The sequence below is a fragment of the Colossoma macropomum genome, unplaced genomic scaffold, assembly GCF_904425465.1.
Source record: "Colossoma macropomum unplaced genomic scaffold, Colossoma_macropomum, whole genome shotgun sequence".
Taxonomy (NCBI): Eukaryota; Metazoa; Chordata; class Actinopteri; order Characiformes; family Serrasalmidae; genus Colossoma; species Colossoma macropomum.
The window spans coordinates 18,406,048-18,430,255 of NW_023494789.1; the positions used below are offsets into that span (position 1 = coordinate 18,406,048).

At 38.9% G+C, this 24,208-nt stretch overlaps 1 protein-coding gene across 7 annotated transcripts in view; it reads right to left on the bottom strand.

Moving 5' to 3' along the window:
• Positions 1–24,208, bottom strand: part of farp2 (FERM, RhoGEF and pleckstrin domain protein 2) — a 69,773-nt gene that overhangs the window by 45,036 nt on the left and 529 nt on the right. For 2 of the 7 annotated variants that reach the window (XM_036570418.1, XM_036570411.1), the window contains exons 2-3: positions 23,542–23,619; positions 21,039–21,288 (exon numbers count right to left, since the gene is read on the bottom strand). In XM_036570418.1, the coding sequence (XP_036426311.1) occupies positions 21,039–21,239 (201 nt within the window). In that variant the 5' untranslated portion in view covers positions 21,240–21,288; positions 23,542–23,619. Of the gene's footprint in view, positions 1–21,038; positions 21,289–23,535; positions 23,620–24,208 lie in introns of those variants that run through there. The other 5 variants (XM_036570415.1, XM_036570410.1, XM_036570413.1 and 2 more) reach the window with 4 other exon arrangements.

A 24,208-nucleotide genomic window follows, 5' to 3' on the forward strand; every position in this document is an offset into this window, starting at 1 on the left:
GCCAACAATTCAGTGAAACGAGAATTGTTTTAACAGGAATGTGGTGAGTGCTTGTTTTTGTATGTAAATAAGTATGCATTTTTATTACACTTTGATACTCTGATGGAACATGAATGACAAAGTAAGGGCTTTGGCTTTTACTCAAGCTGATGTTAGGTAGTTCCGGAAACAGTGAAAAAATATTTCTCTGACAAACGAACTCATGTAGAAAAGCATCAACACTCCTCATTGGCATCCAATGTTAGCTCTGTTAGCTCATCTGAAGGGGCGGCATCCATTACTCATCTGACATGAAAAGCTCCCAATTTCCCTTGACTATTTTTAAAAAATATGCGTGCTGCTAATTTTTTTGAGCAAAACCAGTGCTGCCACCTAAAAAGGTAAGCCTACAGCCCTACATTAATTGTGACCCAAGTGCGTTTTGTTTATTTGTACGCTGTTTTTTCCTTCCCTGTTCCCTGTTTCCTTCATCTGTTTATGAATTCTTAACGATATCCTAATACACAATTTATCAAAATGCAACTACATATACATATACATATATATATATATATATATACATATATATATATATATATATATATAAAATGACTTTAACATTTAATTAATTTAACGTTTGAATATTTAAACTTTTAATCCTTTATTTAAACAGGCTCAGTACACTGACAATGTATTCTAATCATTTAGCTGGATGGAATTGTGCAAGGAAATTTGATACTTGTAGCTCAAGTGCTAAGCGCTACCTATCCTAGCAATGGCAAAAAGAAAGAAAAGCCCCTTTCACACATGCACTTTTACCCAGTACTTCAACAGAAAGGGGTTAAGTGTGGGCACAAGCCAGAGTTGAAATCCCGGTAAGGGTGACTCAGCAGTTTATCTAAAAACAACAAAAGCCAATACATTACAGGGAATTTGAGTAATGTATCAACTTCTGTTGTTTTTACAGTTTTTTGTGAGTGGGAAAACATCATAGGAGTGTATTTTATATGATTCTTGAGGCGGCAAAAAGATGCTTGAAATATTTTTGTTTTTAGCTTATTTTGTGAGTAGAAAGTGTCACTGGAATTTATTTTGTATATGATTCACAAATGAATGAGCTGAACCTTTTAAACTCTGTACCCTCTACTTCATCATTACACAGGCAAAAAATATTGTGCCACACTTTGTTTGCCTTGAGTTTCAGTTTCAGGACTTTTATTGGACCGGAGACCTCCGCATTCTTTATAAGGAGCTTAATATGCAGAATTATTTTGGCAAGGAATTTCTTCTGTGAGCCAAGCTGGTCAGGTAATTACTTTCCAAACAGTTTCCTTCAGCTCATGCCAAGCCTGCTATCAGCCTGTGCCATCACTTAGCAGGCACACCTTTACTAAAGCAGGACTCATGACATTGCCCACAGTGTGACAATAAGGCTGGTGAAGAAATCTGGTGTATTTAAAAGTGTCTAATACACATGCTTGAAGCTAAATTCCAGGAAGCTTTAATTAACTGTTTTAAGCATTAAATGGATTAAGAGTCTTTTCTCCAGCTTTTCCAATGCTACACTCAAAGCCCATGAACTATGGCACTTAGGAACCTTAAGCAGTATAAGAATTTAGGCAACCTTCTGCTTCAAACCAAACAGTATGTGAGGGACTCCTTACTAAGCTTAAGTACAAACAAATCCAATATTTTCTTTCACTTTTTGTTCCACATAGTTCTTTGGAGCTACTTGTTTATATTAACTGGTTCACACTTCTTGCATGATGAACATTTTAGAGTATGTCTGAATTTGTTCTAATTTTGCCTGCATGCCTTTTAGCATGCAGATTATGCAGTTTTTGTTCACATAGATGAACAAAGAAGTTAAACCTTTAATTTAGGTTTCTAACTTTAGCTTATTCTTCTCACAACTGTGCTGAGGGAATAAACTTAAGTTTTTTAAGAGTTTGAGGCTTGGGCTCTGTTTGAATTGCTTCCCTCCCTAAACAATGTACTGTATTGCATGCAGTTCTTTTCAAGTTACCCAAATTTAACATCAGTCGTTTCCTAGTCAGTTCACTATACAGCAAACAAGTTGCAAACCATGACTTTCAGCCTTCAATTCGGCCTCAAGTGTTAAAACTCAGACAAAATGTGAGAAAATTTTTTTTTACAATAATGGTAACTTCTGTTGGTGTTCCTATGGGATTCTAGTGGTTTGTTAGTGCTCTACTCACACCGATTCCCATGCACATTTTTTGCCATTGTATTTAAAGCTTCTAAAAGACATTCCATGTTTTACTTGAAGCTTGTGACAGACATATAAGCACAAATTTTACTTTGTAGCAGTTTCACAGTGACTCAGTAGAGAGGCCTAGTGTAGAGCTGTCACTCGTATTCATAGTTAGTGTGAAACCTAGGACTTCCAGAAGGCCTAGTGTGACCTTTCTTCCTCACAGAATTGGTCCTCCCTATTGGAAATCAAAACACGATTGGTTAATTTCTTTGTCACTTCCTAATTATGTTGATGGTTAATCTAAAGACTTAGGGATCCTCTTTAGCTCTTGAAGGCCTAACCAATAGGAGAGCTCGCTTAGCTATATCCACCCAGATAACATAGAAAAAAAACCCTCACTGGCCATTTTTCTGCTTGGCATTTGAAGAAATTAACAGTTTTGTTTCAGTGCAAAACTAAAAATGAAACAAAAGTAGTACTGTAATACTTGTAGGAGTTTAAATACAATCATGACTCTATTGAATAAAACTCAATTAAAAATGACAGATGTATTTTTTAGCTCCTAGAAATAATCAGGCCATTAATAAAAGCCTAGAAGACCCTAATGGTTCCCCACTGCAGCAGGCGCTATGTAGTGAATAGTGAACGAGTTAACGAGTAAACCATTCTGAACACAGCAGTAGTCCTGCCAGTTTCAGGCGAGTGGGTTAGTGGGTCAACTAATCAAGCCTGATTCAGTGACGTGGATTACTGTGGAGCAGATGTTCGGCCAGCCCGGAAATCCTCCCACAGAAAACACATGCAGGAGGGCTGTAGTAGACTGCTAGAGAAACAGAGCCACTGCTGAGATAACACTCCAAATAAGCTCCAACATGGAGGCAGGAGGGAGGAAGTCTTGTGTAAATGCAACCAAAGAGTAATGTTTGTGCGTGTGTGGAACGTAACATGCTTTAGCGTTCATGCATTTATTACAAGCAGTGATGATTACTGTAATGCTCTTTTTACTGGGGTCCCTATGAAAACAATGTATTTTCTATAACTCGCCGCTGTCTACATTTTAATGACAGATTCTCTTATTAGTTTTTACTAGTGTAGGCCTGTTCTTTTTTAAAGCTCTAAATGGTCTACCACCTGCATCTCTCACAGAATGTCTGTCTGTCTGTTCTAACACGAAACACGTGATCTTAGATTCACATACTGGCCTTCTGTAAATAAATAAAATACAGAAAATGTGAAGAGGCCTCTTTCTGTTATTCTGCTTCTAAACTGTGGAACTCAATTCCAAATTTTATTAGGCAGTCAAGCATGGTACATACTTTTACAAATTTTGAAAATGTATGTGTTTCATTTAGGTTTTAATTAAATTTCTTTTTGTACAGGTTTGTCAGGTTTTAATTTTTTTTTTACTCTTTTATTTATTTTCCCCTTATATTGCTGTTACAGCCCAGTAACTATTATAGAAGAAAATCAAAGTCAACTTTAACTTCTTTTACTGTTAAATTACCACTGTAAAGCACTTTGAGCAGCCATTGGTATGAAAAGTGCTCTACAAATAAAGTTAATTAGTAAAATCTTCATCATCATCATCATCATCATTATTACTACTATTATTATTATTATCACAGTTATTCCACACTAACACACCTGGAGCCCAACACAACATTTTGAACTTCTCATTTTAAAAAATCCTTTTTTTGCCCTTGCAACCATGCAACATTTCAAAACTATGAATGCAAAAAATGTAATCTCTCTGTGATTCACAAGAGCTTGAGTATGTATCTACCCATTGGGATTCCATATCCAGTCGAGTTTTGATGTCATTTCCCAAACGTGTCGGTCTTGGATCAGGTTTAAGTTTCACTTTGAGGCTCTCAAAGCACACCTTCCAATTTTAACAGATTTCACATGCATTTCCCTGTACTTTAACTTTTCTCTTTACTTTGTCATTTTTTTCTGCTTTTGCTACCTTCTGCTTCTGGTACCTCTTTTGTTACCATTTCTTAGTCTGGCATGCTGGAGTCAACCCCATGTGAATTTAGCACTAAGATACACAGGACCCATGCTCATGAGAAAATGGATGTGCAGGAAACAAAACACTGCTTAATGGAAAGTTTATCCAGACTGAAAACCTTTGTTCAGAAGCACTGCTTGATGAATTTATACTAATTTTGGAAAGCTGATTCGTTTTATCATCTAATTCTATGTTATCAATTTTTTGCAGTAATTTAAGTGGTGCTATCCTGTAAGGTTTTATTGGACACTGAGTCATTATGGGCCAGTTTGGGTCAGTTTCGACAGAATTCTTTTGTGCTCAGGTTAGGGTCAGACTCCAAAGTGGTTCCTCTATGGCATCAATTCAGAGAACTCTTTTTGCCAGCTTTATTTTTAAGCGTGGAGTAAAAGTGAGCCGATGGGAGAATGCCACACTGCTAGGGGAAAGGCCACGTTGAGGCATGTCTTAGCAGGCCCGCTGGTGTTCTTTTCTCACACACTGAAAAAAACCCGGTTCAACAGCTGGTAGCTCTCAGTGTACAAATGCACCCAGCCACACCTTGAGTATGTCAAATGATAAGAAGCACTATTAGCAAATAATTAACTTTTCAGGTGCATGTGTATGTGTGGGGAAAATCACCAGCTATAAATGCAGCTTGATGAAACTCAAAAACTCAGCAGGATCTCAGAAATGATGTCCAATGGCTTTTTAAAATGCGTATTATCTTGCTCGAATGGATTTGATTTTCTCCACGGTTTACTCAGTGAAATTAGCTCTTATCTGGCCAATCAGAGCCAGTGGAATAGCTTAGAGGAAATGAGGCCTGCACAGCTATTATCTCAATGCTGACTCCACTTTGCTCTTCAACCTCTCCTGCTCACCTGAGGCGAGAGATTAACACACTCTCTCACGTTCTATACACCCTGGATATGACCTACTACATGAAACAGGCTATGAACAACGTTTTTTATAGCACCCTGTCCTTCAAATTCATCAGGACAAAGCTGTTTGATCAAGACAAAATCAGTGCAGCATACTAGAAATATAAAAATACACGGAGATGTATTGAGCTAAAGGATATGATTCAACTGCATACGTTTTGGAACACTGTCAATAATTAATATTTAATAAAATATTCACTAACTATCAGCCAAAATGAAATTTTCAAGACATTATCAAATGTTTGGTGAATTGTTTTTAATGTCCTTATTCCATTACTGTTTAAATTACTCCTAGAGTTACGTTTATGTATCAAAATCACTGAATACAAAATCATTCAGAATTGCACCAAAATGGTTAAACTGGATAGTGGTGAAATTTTAGATTTCATGATATACTAAATCTTAGAGAATCAAACTCAGATCATGAGGTCTGAGATTTACACTTGTACATACCATAAAAGAAAAAAAAAAACTGTCAAAACTGATCAATACATTCTCGTTCACAAGAGCTGTGCCAATGTAACTGCCCTCCAATGTAAGTGGCCAGTTAATCTAGAAACCAGGGCAATCTTAATCTGATTACTCTTCAAATATAAATGTTATGTGTACTGGTACTGTCAGACTACTAAAAATGTCCATTGAAAGTTTCTGAGAACACACCAGGCTTTTAGGTCTGTGCTGTGTAATGAGTAAGCTAGTGAGTGACATGTGCGCTGCCCGAAGGGTCCCAGAGTTGAACTAAAAGAGTTTGTCAGCAGACAAAATGGGAGCTAATAGGGATCAGGGAGAAAAGCTTAAGTGTACCTGGACTTTACTGAAACAGATGGAGGCCAGCATTACTGACCAACTGCTCTAACTGGACTACATGATTAAAGCTTCTGCCACAAAGCCGGCATTCAACACGGACTGAGTGAGTAAAATGAGTAAAAAACTTCTCTCTAAGGGAGTGGAAAGGACCTAAGATGCAAATGTATTCAAATGCACTGTAGATAGTAGCAGCTTCCACTGGTCTACCTACTGAAACATTGTGAATGGACAGGCATGATAGGGCAAGCCAACACTGCTTGTAAATCAGGTGTTTCTCGGACCTCACAACAATTCGACGATCACAATTCTTTGTGATAAGATTTATGAAATCTTAAGTGTTTTAGTTGCCTACATTATGTTGGTATGGAATATTTTCAAATATGCATTGATTATAGAAATGTTAATACAACATCCATTTTTTGTTTCAGGAGACCTGCTTTCAGCTTTTCAAAGAAAGCTGCAGGGACACTGCATAGTTCCACAAAGTTTAGTCATAGAAGTTTTCTGCATTTTCTGCTGCTAACAATCCAAGTACCAAGTAAATTCACATTTAGTGATTTTGAGGCCTGGACTCTGGGGTGGTCAATAAAAATACATATTCAAATACAGTCCATAATTCTGAGAACACTAGCAGCTTTTTTGCTTGATTTGCAAATTTCTTTAATTCTTGTCTATTTTCTTGTCTCAGTAATGGCTTCTTGAGAGCTACACATCCTTTCAGATTCATAGTGTTGTAGAGTTGTCTTCTCACAGTGGAAGGATGGACAAACATACCTGTGGATTTTTTCAGATTGGAAGCAAGAGTGGAGCTTGATTTTCTCCTCTCTCTCAAGATGAAAGCTTAAGGTACTGTTTCTCTGTCGGTGACAGTTTGGTGGTCTATCAGTTCTTGCACAGTTATTAGAAGTCTCATTTTTCTAGACTTTTTCCCCCCACTTATTTTCTTTTGAGCCCCCCCTTCCTTTTCCACGTGAAATATCATGTCTACTTTCCTCAGAAATATCTCCTGAAGGATGAATAACATTTATTTAATGGCCATTCTGACTGGAAATGTAATAAATGAAGGGTGCTGATCTGATACTGCACAATACTGTACTTCACTGAATTTTATTATAATTTCAAATAATAAAATATAAATAAAAATCAAAACATTCTAAAATCTATGCAGTTGTCTTGAATGATTTAGACTTTATCAATTCATACAGCACTTCAGACAGTTGTTTGGGGGCTCCATTCACAAATTAAATGCTTTCCAGCCAATTCAGACTAGGCCTCTAGAACTCCCTCCCCTACTAGCTTTGAGGTCAAAGCCAACGGCAGTGGCCAACGAGGGCGACCCAGTCAAAGACCCAATCTGTTATGTTATGCTTCAACACGCTCAAATTATATCAGAGTGGGAGATGGCAAAAGTTGTGATCCAACTTAGGGCGAGGGAACAATCCAGAGCAGCAGGCTCAAGGATTTTCCAACAGCTCTCTCACACAACGCTCTCTAAGCACAGTCTCTAATTTGTTCCAGTAATTGTGTTGTATGGCAGAAGCTAAGCTGGCCCAGCCAGTGCGTGTGTTTGCCTGTGTGTGGGTATGGGGGCATCTGGAGATGGCAGGCAGAGACGTAATTAGAGCCAAAATCAGTGCGTGCACACGTGTTTCATGCTAGACTGCTTCTTAAGCCCCAAGCTGACACTTGCTACGCAAAAGCCATGGCATGCCAACATGTGCCAACAACGAGAGGGATATCAGTGGGTTCTAATGGCAGCAGTTTAAATGATTCGCACCCCATCTCATAACCCCTTTTCATTCATTCTGCTGCAGCTCTAGACTAAGACTCTCTTACTAGACTAAAAAAAGACAAGCAGTGAATTATAGGAATGTTGCAGCATTTTTTTCATCTGCCACATCTGTATCATGCCATTGATTACCACAAAGACCGAACTTTGAACTTAGAAAAGAACTAGAAACCTGCTCACTCCAGACACATTTATAAGAGAAGCCATTGGACAGCTGCTGAACTCCATGAATAAACATTTTAAATACATGACTGTATTACACAAATTTTAAACTACAGATGTGAAAGGGTGTCTTACCAAAGCCCTCTTATGAGGTTATATCCAACTTTTGAACACTAGAGCAACACAATAAAAAGCAGTTCCAATAACATGCACTTTCATTAAGGTTTTCTGGTATCCATGCCAGACAAGAGCCTGTGAAAATCACAAATTTACAGAACAAAAGGAATTACACAGACTAACAGATATTTACAAACAGGTTAGGGTAACATGGTATAGTACAGTCACTGACTTAACAGAACCTTTGTGACTTGCATTACTCATATGTCTCTAATTGAACCATATTAATTTCACTGTCATGTATTATCTGTGTCTGTCCGTCTACAAAGGCCTCGAAGTATGGCAACGTAATCAGATATCATCAATGACTCACATGTAACCCGATGATGATGCTTAAAAGGCAAAAACTGTCACGTTGTACAGGAACTGACAGAACTAGAGAGGAAAATATTACTAAATAATATCTACACATAATGTTTTATCCACTCTTACTGTTAACGCATTGGGTTATTATGGAGTCTTTAAAAAGCCACTAGGCAACGGTAGAGTAAATTACCCTCTGTCTTTGCTGCTGGTTTCCTACAGTGTGACATACGGTCTAAGAAAAATTCACAGCATTTTCCACACAGCTTAAGCATCCTGGTGGTTCAGATGAGTAAATTATGAAAATATAATAGTACAGGGTTTTACATACAGGCATCTATAGCTGAATTCCAGAATGACTCCACTATAATAATGGAAAACGGCTAATTTTTTTTATATGTAAAGAATCTAGACATGGCTTTGAAAATCACTTGCATTCTGAAGTTTCTCCAGTGACGGGAGCTATTAGCATGCAAGTCGCCATGAAACTACACCAGAAGGAGCTCACGAATGTGCGACTGCAGTAACATCTATTAAAATGGCATGTTTTAAAAAGATGTTGGGTTGCTTTCAAAAGACGTTGTGCTACTCAGTACTATGTTATTTAATATGTGATTTTTATTCAAGATTTTCATCTAAACAATTACAAAAAAAATTTGAAATAGAATAGAAAACTACAAACCCTCTAACTATGCTTACATGAAACCAAAAAAGAGAGCCACAACCTAATGTGAACATACCATACTTGTTTTTCTTTCAGGAACAGCTCTGTAAGCTTGACATTTGATTTTCTTCATTTCAAGGCAGCTGTTTTCGTTTCTAGTGACTAATTTTAGGTTTTCAAGAAGCATCGTCCCTTCCTAACTGGCTGGGTGTTGAGAGTAAAAGCAGGGACATTGACAGGCCTTTTGCATAAGGTTTGCTATAACTGCCCATTTCTTTCTAAATAAAGTACCAAAAGGACTTTCAGGTTTTCTTTTGTTCTTTCTAGTTGGAACTGTTGCGTTTGTGTTCTAGAGAGTAACATACAAGTAATGAGTAATAAAGTAATTCCATTACAGTTTGAGAGAAATAATTAGTCATTTGTAATGGATTACTTTTTTTGGGGAAGTACCCCAACATTGTTTACAAGTACCTAAGAATGTGTGATCGTGTTTTACAAAAACACAAGTTTTTTTATTCATGTTTTATGACAGAATTCAGCTACTGCCCAGTGGCTTTTATTACCTACTGAAATTATCAACCATGATTATCAACCAAGCACTACAGACACAGCAGATCTACGCTGCAAAACGCTGATTATTCCTTTAAATGAAGACTTCCAGATCAACCGATCCCCATATGCAAGCATATGATCAAAAGCATTAACAGACTAATGTAATAATAAAAACGGATTTTGCAGAGACAGACAGTCTGCAGATGTCTAATGCGGCACTACCAGGTCAAAGTGAACAGCAGAAAGATAACAGAAAAGGGGAGGTCATATGGTGACGTGTGAAATCTTCCCCCGCCATTCTCACGCTGTCCCTGTCACCATAAACGCCTGCGTCTGACACCTCCGAACCTTCAATTTCATTCTGCATACAAGGAATGTAAAAAAATAAACAAATCAGCTTGCTCCCTGGTCAGCTCCCCCACATTAGAGTGGAAAACGACTCTCAGACACTGAGACAATCACACAGAGCCCCAGCATGCTGAGACGGCCCTTCACCACCAGGCTTTGAAGTTCCGTGGACAATCTGTGAAATTCAATGGCCTCCTGTGCAGGCTTTCCCGAAACATAACAACCACTCCTCCCTCAGTCCCCCTCCCCCTGCAGCCCTTCACAGCCTCTCCATCCCACCCCGCCCCTCATAGCCCCCCAACTTGTCAGCCCACCCCTCAGAGCCCCCCAGCCCGGCCCTCACAGTCCACCCAGCCCGTCACTCTGCTATTTATGAGCTTGTTTACTCCGGCTGGAAGGGTCTTGTCCTGCTCTCACCACCCACTCCAGGGCAGTCTTAACTGCCAGTCTCTCTCTCTCTCTCTCTCTCTCTCTCTACTGATCAAACAAACCTACTCAGTCTATAACACAATAATTTACACACAGTCTTTCCCTCTCTCTGTCTCACCCATTCACACACACTGTCTCTCTTTTGCTCATGCACACACACCATCTCTCTCTCTCTCTCTCTCTCTCTCTCTCTCTCTCACACAATGACTCTGTCTATCCTAGTCTCTCAGTGTCTGTCTCTCTCTTTCACACAATGTCTCTGCATCCCTAGCATGGTCTCTCTGTCTCACTCCCAGTGTCGCTGTCTCTCTTTCTGTCTCTAATAGTGTCTCCATCTGCCTTTTAGAGTGTCTATGTCTCTCACAGTGTCTCTGTGCCTTCATCATTGTGTCTGTCTCTCTTTACTTCAGTGTCTTTCTATTTTTCTGCTTTTCAGTTTTTGTCTGTCTCTTATAGTGTTATTATAGTCTTATAGCGTCTTTTTGTCACTCTCTCTCTTGCAGTGTCTGTCTGTCTCGTGCTCTCTCTCTAGTAGTTAGTGTTAGTGAAGTCCAGCAGAAGGGCTGTGTGTTACTGTGCTGTTGTTATGAAGTTCTGGATAAAAGGAGCCACTGTTCCTGCCCTGCTGCCCCACAAGGGACGCCTTTCTGTTTCTGAGAGGTGTGGGAGGGGCCTGGAGCTGGGCTGCCCCACACAGCATTACTGCCACAGCAGCATGCACACACACCTGGACCCTAAGAGTAAACAAAACATTTTGAACACACCAGCCTGCAACAAAATACATAAAACCACCATACAGTTCTGTTTTTCAACAATGGTCTAGGTAACAGGGGTGGAAAAATGCATTAATGTTTGTTTATTTCATGTTTGTTAATATCACCTTTAAAAGGCAGTAGTGAGTAATGTTTGTTTATTTACCATTAATATAATTTTTAGAAGGCAGCAGCAGATAAAGTTTGATTATTTGAGCTGGAACTGTTTCTGTTGTCAGATGGAAGTGACAGAGCATCAAAAGCTAGGAAGCAAGACAGTTAATCAGTCAATTTAAGCTTGTAATTTAATAGTTGCAAACATTTGTAAAAATACAAATAAATTGTTAATCACAACTATTCATATTGCAATTAATCATCAGCTAAAATGTAATGATCACGACAGCCCATCAATAACGATATACAATCTCTAACAGAGATTTTTCCTTAAGAATCATAATCAAATCAAATTGTTGTGAGGTCAGAGATTTATATCGCAACTATTTAAGGATTTCAGAAGTCAATCTACGACATTTTACACACACACACACACACACACACACACGCGCACCCACACACAAATTTACACGAAGTTGATACAGAGACACAGACAGAGTGACTAAGGACGCATTTCTGTCGCCAAATTTGTGTCATTCATCAAGCAGACAGCTTTTCTCTTTTGATGAGACAAATGTATTTGCTCTTTCTGCATTAAAGCAAAAGAAATATGTAATGTGTTACAGACAGCGGACTGAGCAATGGTCGAACCACAGAAACACAGAGCCAGATGAAATATTCAGCACTGCAATTTGTATCTATTTTTGCTTCCATGTGCAGAGAGAACAAGTCTCAGATTAAATTACAAGTCTGCAAAGCAGAGATGGATCAGATTTAAGTTCCTCGTTGGCTGTTCGCATGGTCTGCATTTTCAAATTTGTCTCTCCATTAATAATAAAAGATGAAACACTGTGGGATTACCCAGAGCAGAACTAGGGAGAACACAACGTTTTCTGAGTGAAACTCACACCCCAACAGTTGCTTTGTACAGCGTCACATAAAAATTCCTGTCCAAACAAGGAGGGTATTCACAACGCTGCTGAAGTGTATTTATATCCCGTTGCATGGTGTCATTGGGGAGATAAAGTGTATCCTCCCCTCTTCTTCTCTCTTTACCTCCCTCTCTCTCTCTCTCAACACTCATAAACAGACCCTCAGTAGATTGCTTTTGGCAATCTTCCTACTCGGAGCACAAGATTTTAGCTCATTTGTAGGATTGGTCAGTTTCCCACTCACTCTCAACTCTCTCTCACAGACACACACACACACACACACTTGTCCAGTGACATGAAAGAGTGTGCAGGTGGGTATTCCGGTGGCCCTGACATACAGTCGTTTGCAAGTTTGAAAACCCTAGAGCAAATTACACATTCTGTTGATTTTCTGAATGAAAATAAGTTAAAACATCCTCTACAGAGAGCACACCTACATATGAATTTTTTGCACATTTTGTGCACAATTTTAGATAGATTAACATGTTGGGAAAATGATATAAAATATAAAATGCGCCATAACTTTTGCACGTCACATTGTATGTTTCATTTTTCTCCAACATGTTCACTTCAGTACATAAACAGTAAATGTGTGTTTACTCAAAAAAAATCAACAAACATGTAAGGTGACCAGGTGCCCAATTTTTTTGCATACAACTGAAAGCTTGCTATGCCTGCAGATACAATGGAAAAAGTAACTTATTAAATTATGTTTTTAAAATTAACAAGTTAATATTTTAACTACAAGAAACTAACAGAGCCCAAAACTTTGCCACTTTAAAGCAATAGTATTTACATATAGTGTCTTTGAGAGTCTCAATTTTTGCATAACAATAAAACAGTACAAAACAACAGCCTAGTTAGCCTTTAAGCCTGAAGTAGATTGCTGGAGCAAACACGGTGCGAGCTGAGCCTTAATTTTGATCAAATCTTTAAATACTAAATAATGCTGTGCAGTTGAATAAAAGCTGTGTAAAAAGTTTTCAGTTGGCCATGAAGCTGTAATTAATCTGGTAAGAAAGAATAGAATTGCAAATGTCATGCAAACTTATCTGTTTGTGGCCAATTAGCTTAGCCTGACGCCTTCTGATCTGCAGACCATTTCAGCTAAAATAATCTGATGAAGCAGCCCATTCTGGTTGATGTATGAGAGCTGAGACATGTTTTTACTTGTGCTTTACCCAAGACCCGAAGTCTCTCTGGACTGTTACTTGGTTAACCTACCTATGCACCTTAAATGATAGAAAAAAGGTACTGTACAAAACAACAAAGCATGAGAAAAAAACATTTGCAGTGTAGCCTTTTAAAAAGACTACACTGAACAATTATGTCTAAAATAACTTAATACATGTGTATGCAAATACATGTGTTAGACCAGTACTGACATTCAAAATGTTCATGTTCATTCAAAATAGGTACGACTGATAGACATCAGTTAATGATAAAAGGCCTTTTGCACACATGAGGAGAAGGTTGAGATAATACACGGACTGATCTAGTCTAATGATCAGACTATTCACTGTCTCTCTTTATGCTCAGAAAACAGAGAGAGATCCCCAAACAGCCATCTACAAGCCAAGGTTGGGGGTATTCTGAGAGCTTCCTGCAGTCTCCCCTTCAACAGCCGCTATTTGTGCTGTTCCCCCTGCAGAGTTACAACAGCGGATTCCTCTGAGGGTTAGAATAGCACTCGGCCAGCTTGAAACACACATTCATGACATTCCACGCAAATTCGACCAAGTTCAGTTCAAGTGGATGCCTTTAACTGATATTTGACAGGGCCAAGGAAAAGTAAGGTTCTGTTAGGCTTGATGTGAAACGCTCTGTTCTAGAGAAACTTACTGAGTCAGAATTGTTCACAGTGATGGTGATGGGAACCAGACATCCAAAGAGTGCCTCACAGTATTATATAAAATTGTTATGAATACACTGCCTGATGCCTGTGACCTTGTTTTACGATAGTTTTGAGATGAAGTTTTGGCCCAAAATACTATAAATCCATGCATGTCGTTGCAAGAAAAAGTAGTACCACAAAGAAATCTTATTTTTTCAGATTGGTACTGTTTTACTATCGTCATTACAAAACCCAGAACACACATGTAGGTTCACTGGTCATTTTGGATAATAAATAAAATGGTGACTTCTGGTTCCCATCAAGACCACTGTCAACAAACCTGAATCAGTAAGTTTATCTTCAGTGAACCACTTCACATCAAAGCACTCTGAATGCTGTTTACATCTCAACAATTACACAGAAATCATGAAACTTCTCTGGAATTCTGCTTTAACAATGCAATGCAAAAAAAAAAAAATAATGACGATTCATAGAAAGATGTTCTGCACTTTTGTCTGAAAACGTGGTAAACGTTCGTAGTGCTTGCTAAACATTCTTAATGCAATTTCAGAAAAAATAACAGATGTTAGGCCATTAAATTAGTGATAAAATGTTACCCTTCACATAAAGATAATATTGAGCTTGTGCAAAATACTGTGCAGACCAACTGCTGTACACTAATGTAAAATGTAATGTAAGTTCAGTTCCAGGCTCTGAGAGAGCATATGGCGTGGAAGATTAGGAAGAACAGTAGTCTCAGCAGAACCCCTACCATCACAGCTGCTATCAGCATTATTGTTATGGCTACGTACAGAGAGCAAGATTTAGGTCACGTATTCATACACACTTCAGCGTACTAACGGTAATCAACAGATCCGATTCCCATGGAGCATGAACGTATATACATACACACTCTCTCATGTGTTGTAAATCACAGCGACGTTGCTGTTGTTGACTGACAGATTGGGTGATTGTTCATTATGGACGACACACTGTGGCGAGTGCACTTTTCCCCTGAGTGTGGATGGGACAGGAAGCCTGAGCTGTAGCTGCTTCCTCATCGTTTCCTATTGGCCTTGTGAGTGAGGCCTCACATAAACGCAGCCAGCAGGCAGGCGCATGGGCCTGAACACTAGCACAGCACACAGGACAAGGATGTCAACCAAGGGCTTAACAATCCACTCAGCCCATGATTTGATTCACAATACTGGGTTCACGATTTGATATTCTCATGACTTTTGACCAAAATAGAAAGAAAAATACAATATGCTACACTATAGCCATGTTGTTGCACAACTAAAAGCTCTAGAGCTGGCACAGAGGAGGAGTGCTCGAGTGAATTGCTGATAGTGCTGATCATTTGCAAAGGGTGTTCAAACAATGCAACTGCATTAGATGGAACAGCTAATAGAATACCCATTCCCTACAACGCACATTGTCACATGTTTTGCACTGCGATATCACAAAGTCATAATGCTCTGTCACACCCCTACAACAGCAAATGGACATCTTATCTATTAGGGGCTACCAATCTTGAAAATTACAAAAGAAACAAACTGGTCCATATAATTTTCCAAATTAAACAGATTCCAGTAGATTTAGTCGATGCCTAGTGGATAAAACTTAACTTTTAACATCTCAGAATCACCATACTGCTCACATTTATTGCTTCCAACCTGCTGTCTGTCAATGTAGCAGTGTGCACACTACACAAGTCATTGCAGACGAGGCTCATACACACCATACACACACACACTACATGAGCTTTCACCCAAGAGTGCCTGCTGACAACATCCCACTGTCTCATGGAAATAACTGCAAGAAGTGTTACAGGCCAAAACTGGTGCTGGAGAACAGGTTGTTTCTGCAATAAAGTGTGAAGAGAGAAAAAGAAGAGAACAAAAATCTATTTCAAATAATTTCAAAGCAAGGATTTGTGCTCTTTCTGCAACCCTATAGCCTCCCTCTGTTTCCTGGGTCCTCACCAAACACTAGTTGCCACTGCCAGGCCAGAGGAGAAAGCTGCCTCAGAATGTTACTTCAGACTCCAAACTTAACCTCTGCAGCGGTGAGCAGCAGCCTTGGTCAATATTTGTGGATTTTTATCATGTTTTTTTTCATTGTCTTGTTTGCACGTTTCTCTTTCCCTGAGTTCACGCTCTGATTGGCTACTGCTCATCGCTGCTCCTACTGCTTGTTGTAGAAGTGTTCACACTACAAGATCTACCTCTAAGAATTTGCTTGAAAATCAGGATGTCTATGGCAGACTGAGAAAATCACATTGAACCGCTCACACTACATAAGCACTCCTCACAGGCATGTGCAGCATTTTGTAGCCGAGTTGAGTGGTTTGTCACCAATCCCAAAAAAGTGTCTGCCACTGGAAACTTTGTGTACATTACATGCTTCTTTTGAATTTTTGTACTATTACATTACCCATTATATTACCATTAGATTCACAAAAACGTCAGACATCATTACACAGCATACATGCTTAGCACACACGCACACTCAGACACACAACGCATAAAGATCTGTGGTCCGTAAATATATTTAGGTGTATACAGTATCTATGGGTGTATGTATATCGAAAGCTCTGTAATTAAATATGTATTAAATGTTTTTAAATATTTCTTGTAATGAACTGCAAATGTTCCTGAAATGCAAAACAAATCTCTGCAAATTTACATTGTGTTCAGGTGTTCTTGCTATAACTCTTAAATTACTAAACAAACAATGTAATGTATTGTAATACTGTAAACAGTAATTCAAAACATTTACATTTGATTTGCCTTATAGAGCAAGATTATGATTGCGCCCTGCAAGAGAATTTGGGTATAAATGGGTTAAACGTTCAGGTGCTATGAGACATCATTATTACAGAACATAACAAGCACCTAACTAGTTTGTACTACCATATTCAAACAGATTCTAGAGGGACTGTAAAACTCCAACAAAGTAAGAAAAGCTTAAATGCCTGTTTCAGGCTTTAATTGGTAATGTTTAAGGTAGAGCATGCTAAAACACATGAATGGACCACAAGCTTGACACTAACATTACATAGGAATTTCCACTGACAGGGTGATAAAAGTTTGCATAATGCTTCCAATAAAAATTTCATGAAACAAAAATGCACTTAAAAGCTAATTTAAAGCCTTTATAGATAAAACACTACTACTTTTAAAGTGGGTATAGATGGCTAGCACATTCATGATCATACGAGTATGTTTTACAGAACTTAAGGGCCAGATTCATAAAATGCTCTAACAGATTTAGTGTCACATTAAGAGTAAACAGCTTGGCGGTAACATGTTTGCTTATTCATAATTGAGGATCATTGACATGTTTTGCCATGTAATGTGAGAGGTGGCTGCAGGTATACTTCATTTAAATAAATAAGGACCAACAGACCTCTTCTCACAGGTACCCTACTGTCCAGATCACCCCTTTATACACCCAACAGAACTCATAACATTCAAAGTGCAATAGGCACAATAGGCAATAATTTGCCTATAAACACATCCTCCCAAATCACTGAGTTAGCGAAAAATATCACAGATGAAGCAGACAGCACAGGGCAGACCTGCTCCACAAATACTCTGGAGCAGGGCTTGCTCCAGGCTTGCTAAGATTAGACAGCAAGGCAAATTACAAGCCGGCTGGCCAAGGGAGAGCTCCAGCGGGGGAGGGAACAGGTCTGTGGTTTGTCGGGTCAGTGGCAAGCACTGCAATAGTTACAGGAGTGGTGCGTGCAGCCCACTGCACATTAGATCTGTACAATATAGTGCTTGTTAAAGGGGATTTCCATAGATTTTTCAAAATATCTGAATAATTCAGTCTTGTAAATAAAGATGTAAATTAAGTCATTCACAGCAATTTAAATTCCACTCTAGAGAAACTTTGAGTCAGAATTATTCACAGTGGTGGTGACAGGCACCAGATGTCCAAAGAGTTTTAAGGCTCTAAAAGCTACCTCACAGACAGTTATTACAAGAATTGGTTACAAATATGTTCCCTGATGCCTTAAACATTATTTGTGGTAAACTGCCAAACAGTTTATTGTCCAAATCGTTAACTGGTTGGCTAGATGGTCTGCACTATATATACCGTATTGCATCTGTAGTCTTCTACAAACAAATGCCACAATTCTCTGTAAAGCTAACTCAGATACATTTTCTAAACACACATGTATTGGCATCTGCAAATTACATCTGCAAGGCAAATTACAAGCTGGCTAATTAACCAATCATTACTAACCAGTATCAGAAATGTGGAGACAGTCTTGTGCTGTGAGACAAGACTGAAATAAAAAGGTCTTAAGACATTAAAGATTTATCAGCTTAGACGCTGACATTGTAGGAGGAACGAGTTCAAGCTAGCACTGTTTTTTAAAGCATAGCCCAAGAAAATAAAACTACATGACAATTTGTTCAGTACTCTGCCATCATCATGTTTGTGTGATCATCCACTAATGCGAATAAACATTTCTATTCTTCTCTGTGTTGTTTATGGTTCTTCAATCATAGAAAATTTGTGGGTCAGTTTGGGATGTTTTCCCACAGATGTTGAGCTTCAAAACCCAGCTCCATCTTGGAAACAGATGTTTCAAAACGTGACACCAAGCTGGAGAAGCAACACACACACACACACACACGACTTGCACAAGTCTTTCGTTTGTGTTACCGTCTGCAGGAACGAGACCATTACAAAGCCTTCTTATGGCTGCTGAATCATGAGCGAGAGTCTGAGGGAAGACCTCTAAACTGACACGCTGGTGCAGGCTTAGAGCTCCTCTATTTTTTTTCTGCGTTTAAGATGTTACGATTTAACTACGCAATACTGCAGAAAAAAAAAAGAATACAATACAAAGCCGAAACTACTGTTTGTTCATCATCTAAATGCTGGAAAGATTACATTTCTATTCAGCTGTCTCCTGATTTAGTACAGTGGTGCTACCCCAACCCAGGGCATTATCACACTCTCGTTTTTGATCTCTGGAAGGAGGGAAGAATGACGGCTAGCCATCCACACTTCAGTGTGAGCTCCAACCCATGAGAAAAGCCCCGCTCCCCCATCCCACCTAAATCCAGCAACCCCCTTACCTTCCCTGCAATGGAAAATGACCCACGTACATTCAACTTCAGTCCAGATAATTAGGCATAATGAAACTACTTGGTTTCACATCCTCATTGTGCATACTTTGGATGTCTTCCCTGCAAATTGTTTTGTCTGAACTACAAGAACGTTTTAAATTAAAAGCCATATGGCTACTCAACACTGCCCAAGGATTGAAACCTAGTCCTAAAGGCCTAAGCGGCTGCCCTATGACAGGCACCAAAGCAAGCCTTCAAATAGTTTCCCTGTCCCAAATGCAGTTAGGCCTGTAAAGTCTGAAATTTTAGCTAATGACTGTCACAAAAATAATTGTGATTAAACAATTAATTGTCTTTTTTTGTTCGTTGTATGCAACTATTTAAGCACAAGCCTAAAGAGGCCAAATTGGCTGGTTAGCTATCTTGTTCCCCATCTCCCAGCTGAAGACAGAAAAATCTGAAGCTCAAATAAACAAACATTACTTACCATGGCCCTCTAAGATTTCATAGCACCAATAACAAGTTAAAAAGTTTTGTTTTTTAAGACCTTTGACGTGTCTCAGTAGATGCATTTTCTGCTTTATTTTATTTACATGCATTTGCCTCAACACAGTGGACGATCACAGACATTTCACATGTAAACATATGACTGTGAAAGCTAAAAGTAGTGGGAAATAACTGCGGTAAGCTTAAATATTTGCAGTAAGTTTAAATATTTGCGGTAAGTTAAAATAATTGTGATCAGGTGATTACGTACTAATTGTGACAGACCTGAAAATGTTTGTTGTTGCCAGTTAGCCTGTTTAGTTTTGCACTGGAGCCATGAGGTTAATGTAGCTAGCAAGCAATGGAAGCTTATGGATGAAATTCAGACCTTGAGATGGCTTCTACTACACATTTACTACTATTTAGCTATGAGGTACTTTTGTCCATTCTTAACAAAATATCATACCATGTCAGAAACAACATAAGCAAGTGTATGTGAGATTACTTGACATGTTGATGGACTACTGTACGACAACATTTGGGCTAAGTGGAAAATTCAGAAATCGCTTTCTCGCCAAATTATTGCTTTAAAAGACACATAGCTACTCACAACACTGCACAGGGACCGAAACACAGTCTTAATGCCCTAAACTACTGCCCTTATGACAGGCGCGTGCCCAAGCCGTCGTTGAAACATTTAAAAATGAGTTCTCTCTCTCCCCACCCCACTTACTTTTCTTGAGCCATTTTTCTAGAGCATTCTCCCAGTTGGCAGGCTCAAGTAGGCTATGCCCTGAACATACAGTAAGCATGGCAGCTAAAGGATCTCTGTGGCATACAGCCACAGCAGGACCAGAGCTCAGAGACTTCAGAGTGTGACTCGGGGGCAAGCGCCTAAAGCAGCCTTAAAGAAGAAGGGATTTAAAGACCAAAGCCATGTGGCAGCTGTCACTCGCCACAAACAGCATGCAAACAGGGATGCTGAGGAAGATGAACATTCTCTCTTTCTTACAGTCCAGCCACAAGGGTGACTTGTTTGCTTATTCATGGATAGGGACACCCATCTGATTGACAATAGTCCAGATTTTACTGATTTATATCCAGTCCCTGTTCAGAACTGGGTGTAAATCAGGAAAATTGGCAAAACAATACAGAGCTAGTGGGGTGTATTAATATACCAAATAAGCAGCATTGATAGAAGTATCTTATAGCTAATGTGGTCTACAAGTAAACATGTAGTTTGTAATTTGACAAAGCATATAAATGTACAATTATGCTTATTCACTTATTTCACAAACATGAAAACCTAGGTACTGATGAACTGTGATGTAAATGGATCTATTATTGGTGACATCTCCTTATTCACAAAGCATTAGACAGTTCTGTTTTAGCTCAGTATCACAGGCCTTCAAGAACTTTGGCTCTGGATGAAAGTGAAGGATGGACTGAAGCCCAAGCCACTCACCTCGAGATCGAAGAACTCCTGAGCATCGTCCAGGCCTTGGACACGGATCTGCAGGGCCTTGTTGTGGCCTTTGCCCCCTGCACCAATGGCTGTGCTGAGGCTCTGCCCAGGCTCCAGGGTGCTGACGCCCGCATTGAACTGCGAGCCCAGACGCGTGCCAGGCGTCTGCAGCGACCGGTAAGTTCCCTCAATCTCGCCCATTGCTGCTCACGCCGCAGCCCACCCTCAACACACACACACACTCTCCTGCCTGTAAAGAGAACAAAGAATAGATATAACAAAAAAAAGCCCTACCAAGTTATATAGTCATTAGATTTAATGTTGTCAATTTATGATGTTTTGTAAGGCATTGTATAAAGCATTTTATCTGCTCTAATACACATGCAACTCATCAGGTCATATGTATTTATCCTCTGCATACTACTCATTTTCAGTATACTTCTTTTTTGAGACTTTTTTGGGGTACTGGAGCAAAAAAACTTGTGCAGGACAGGGGGGTTATAGTAGCAGGAATTGGGAAACAGCTTTTTTATTTCTCTATGTGCTATGCATGCCGTACTGGTGGGTGCCTCAGCGCAACTGTTAGGTCCATCAAAGGCCTGACATAGCCTAGCAGAAACACTGCTCACCCTCTGCTGAAAAGTCATCAATCATTCTAGGTGACGCACCAGGAAGAAATGGATCCACCCCCAAAACAAACTGTGACTGTACTATCAGCCTGTGCTGTTTTACTGCCATGGTAAACCACTCCAAGAGAATATTTCCTTATGCTGCATTTAAAAAGGGCCCATATCATGAAAAAAGGAATTTTCCTCACTCTTTTTTTTTTTTAAATGTGTTTCACACAAGTATATAAACTCTAAAGTTTTAGAAACATTTCTTTCACTATCCAGTCCAAATGGTCCATATATGGAAACTAAGCTGCAAAAACAGCCAGCTTTGAATGATGTCACAAAAACCTCTACATTTAAATCTGCATGTTCAGCTCACAGCAGGTTAGCTCCACTCATTCATACTGAAGTTAAAAGGAGCGTTTTAGCCTGGACCGTTTTTTGAATGACTCGCAATACAGGGCAGCCAATCAGAATAGTGGTCATTTACATATATCAGCCCTAAAGATACAGTTACAAAAAATCTGTTACAAGAAATACAAGAAAAATGTAGGATATGGGTCCTTTTAACCGCGAGACCACAGTTCTGTATCTACAACAAACACAAAGTGTTAACTTCATACATAGAAATTCACATAAACATACATTTCCATAATGGTCTGCCTGCAGAATTAGAAATCTTGACTCATTCTGGTTGAGTCAATCTACAAAAAGATAATTTTGTTTCCTTTCAGTTTCTGCACATGCAAGCGAAATTTTAGGCACCTATGCAGACCACTACCCTTGCATCTCAATCTACACACAAAATATCATGCCAGTGTTTCTAGTGCCAACTCTGACATTCTGTCATTTTAACACAAGTTAAACGCATTATGGAAACAAGAAATAGCTATAATTCAGCAAGCTCTCAGCACATTAAGTTCACAGGACTGAAATGGATTGTGTTCTATTCTAGACGTGGCCCTAATGATTTCCATCACAACATTTTTGTGGTAAGCATTTGGCACGCTGATGCCTATCCCAAACCCAGAGCTTCAAACTCATCAGCTCAAGCAGTACACACTATGGGCCGCAGAAAAGTAACTGGATTTAGTCAACAGGGCTGTGATCCTTTAAATGGTGATGTGGCCTTAGGCCTGGGCGTTTTAAAGGGACTGATGTTTCCTTACATGTCTTCAAAGTTTTACTTTTGGCCAACAAAACAGCCACTTACTTTTTAGACATTTAGTGTGCACCATATGCAGCATCCTATAAATGATGCACGCCTCCATTGATCTGAACGAAAGACAATTCTGCGTCGGGGCATTCCGACCTAAATCTAACGTTTAATATGTTATTTGTTATACTATGCAGTACACAGCATAACATATACAGTTGCAAGTGTCAGAAGTTAAATTCTTTTTCAATACTGCAATTATAAATATCTCAAAGATGGCTTTTCTGTTCTACCCAGAATCATTTTGTTAAGAGTGTAGCATAATTTTGATGTTGCATTTTGCCAGTATTTGAAAAAAGAATTGTAAAAAGAAACCAATAATTATTTGGTTTTCAGACAGAGATGAGTGCTTTTAACTTAGGATCATGACAACCCTACCACGTAGAATTCTGTAGCGCAGCATTATATCCCTCAGGTTTGACAGTATTTACAATTTTTTAATCCATTTTCTGGATTCAGCCGTCAATGTTCTCTCACTACAATACCCAGCATGCATTTCAACCACTACATAGGGCAATAAAGAAATGCACTTATGTAGAGGTTAATAAATCCACATGATATCCAGCCTCCTAGAAGTAATATCACCTAGCGGGGAAAAAAATTATAAGCAATTCAAGCAGCCCACCCTCACGTATCCACCTCAAAGAACGTGCAGTTTTTTAGAAGTCGCTCCTACCTTCAATATGCATCATCTGAAGGTGATTTTCCTACTCTTTAAACCATAAAGTCTCCCTTTAAGGCCACTGTGTCAGCACTGTAGGAGGCAAGTAGGTATATTTTTACAAAAAGATGAAGCGCCTGATTACATTTTAAATTTTGACCAGAGGGCTCCTTTAACATTTTTTAAGAATGCATGAATTATGCTTTTAACAACGTTTCACCATCATGTCTGTTTTTGTTTTTTGTTTGTGCCATGCCCAAAATAACATTCTGTAAGCGAATGGAGAAAAGGTGAGTTTTTTAAGACTCAAACAGAGAAAGGCAGATCATTCAGTCTCCAAAAGAGAAAAGGTGATCAGACTGAGACAAATGCTTACAAGAAGATGCAGCCTGCGTTAATAATACAACAATAATGGTGGTCGTTACAAAGTCCTGCTGTAATCTTAAATGTACTTTAAACAGGCACCAATGTGGTCTAGTAGCAACCTTGCACTCGAGAGTCAAACAAGGGCGAACATATGAATCCATGATTATGCTTATTCACATAAGTAAATGCCTGGCATGAAGTAAATGTTCATGTTAAGATAAATTCTAAAGTTAATATATACAAGCACTTTAAATATTTAAAAGATAATTAGAGTAATAATTAAAAGTGAAAGCTATTTATTAATTTGCAATCCAGT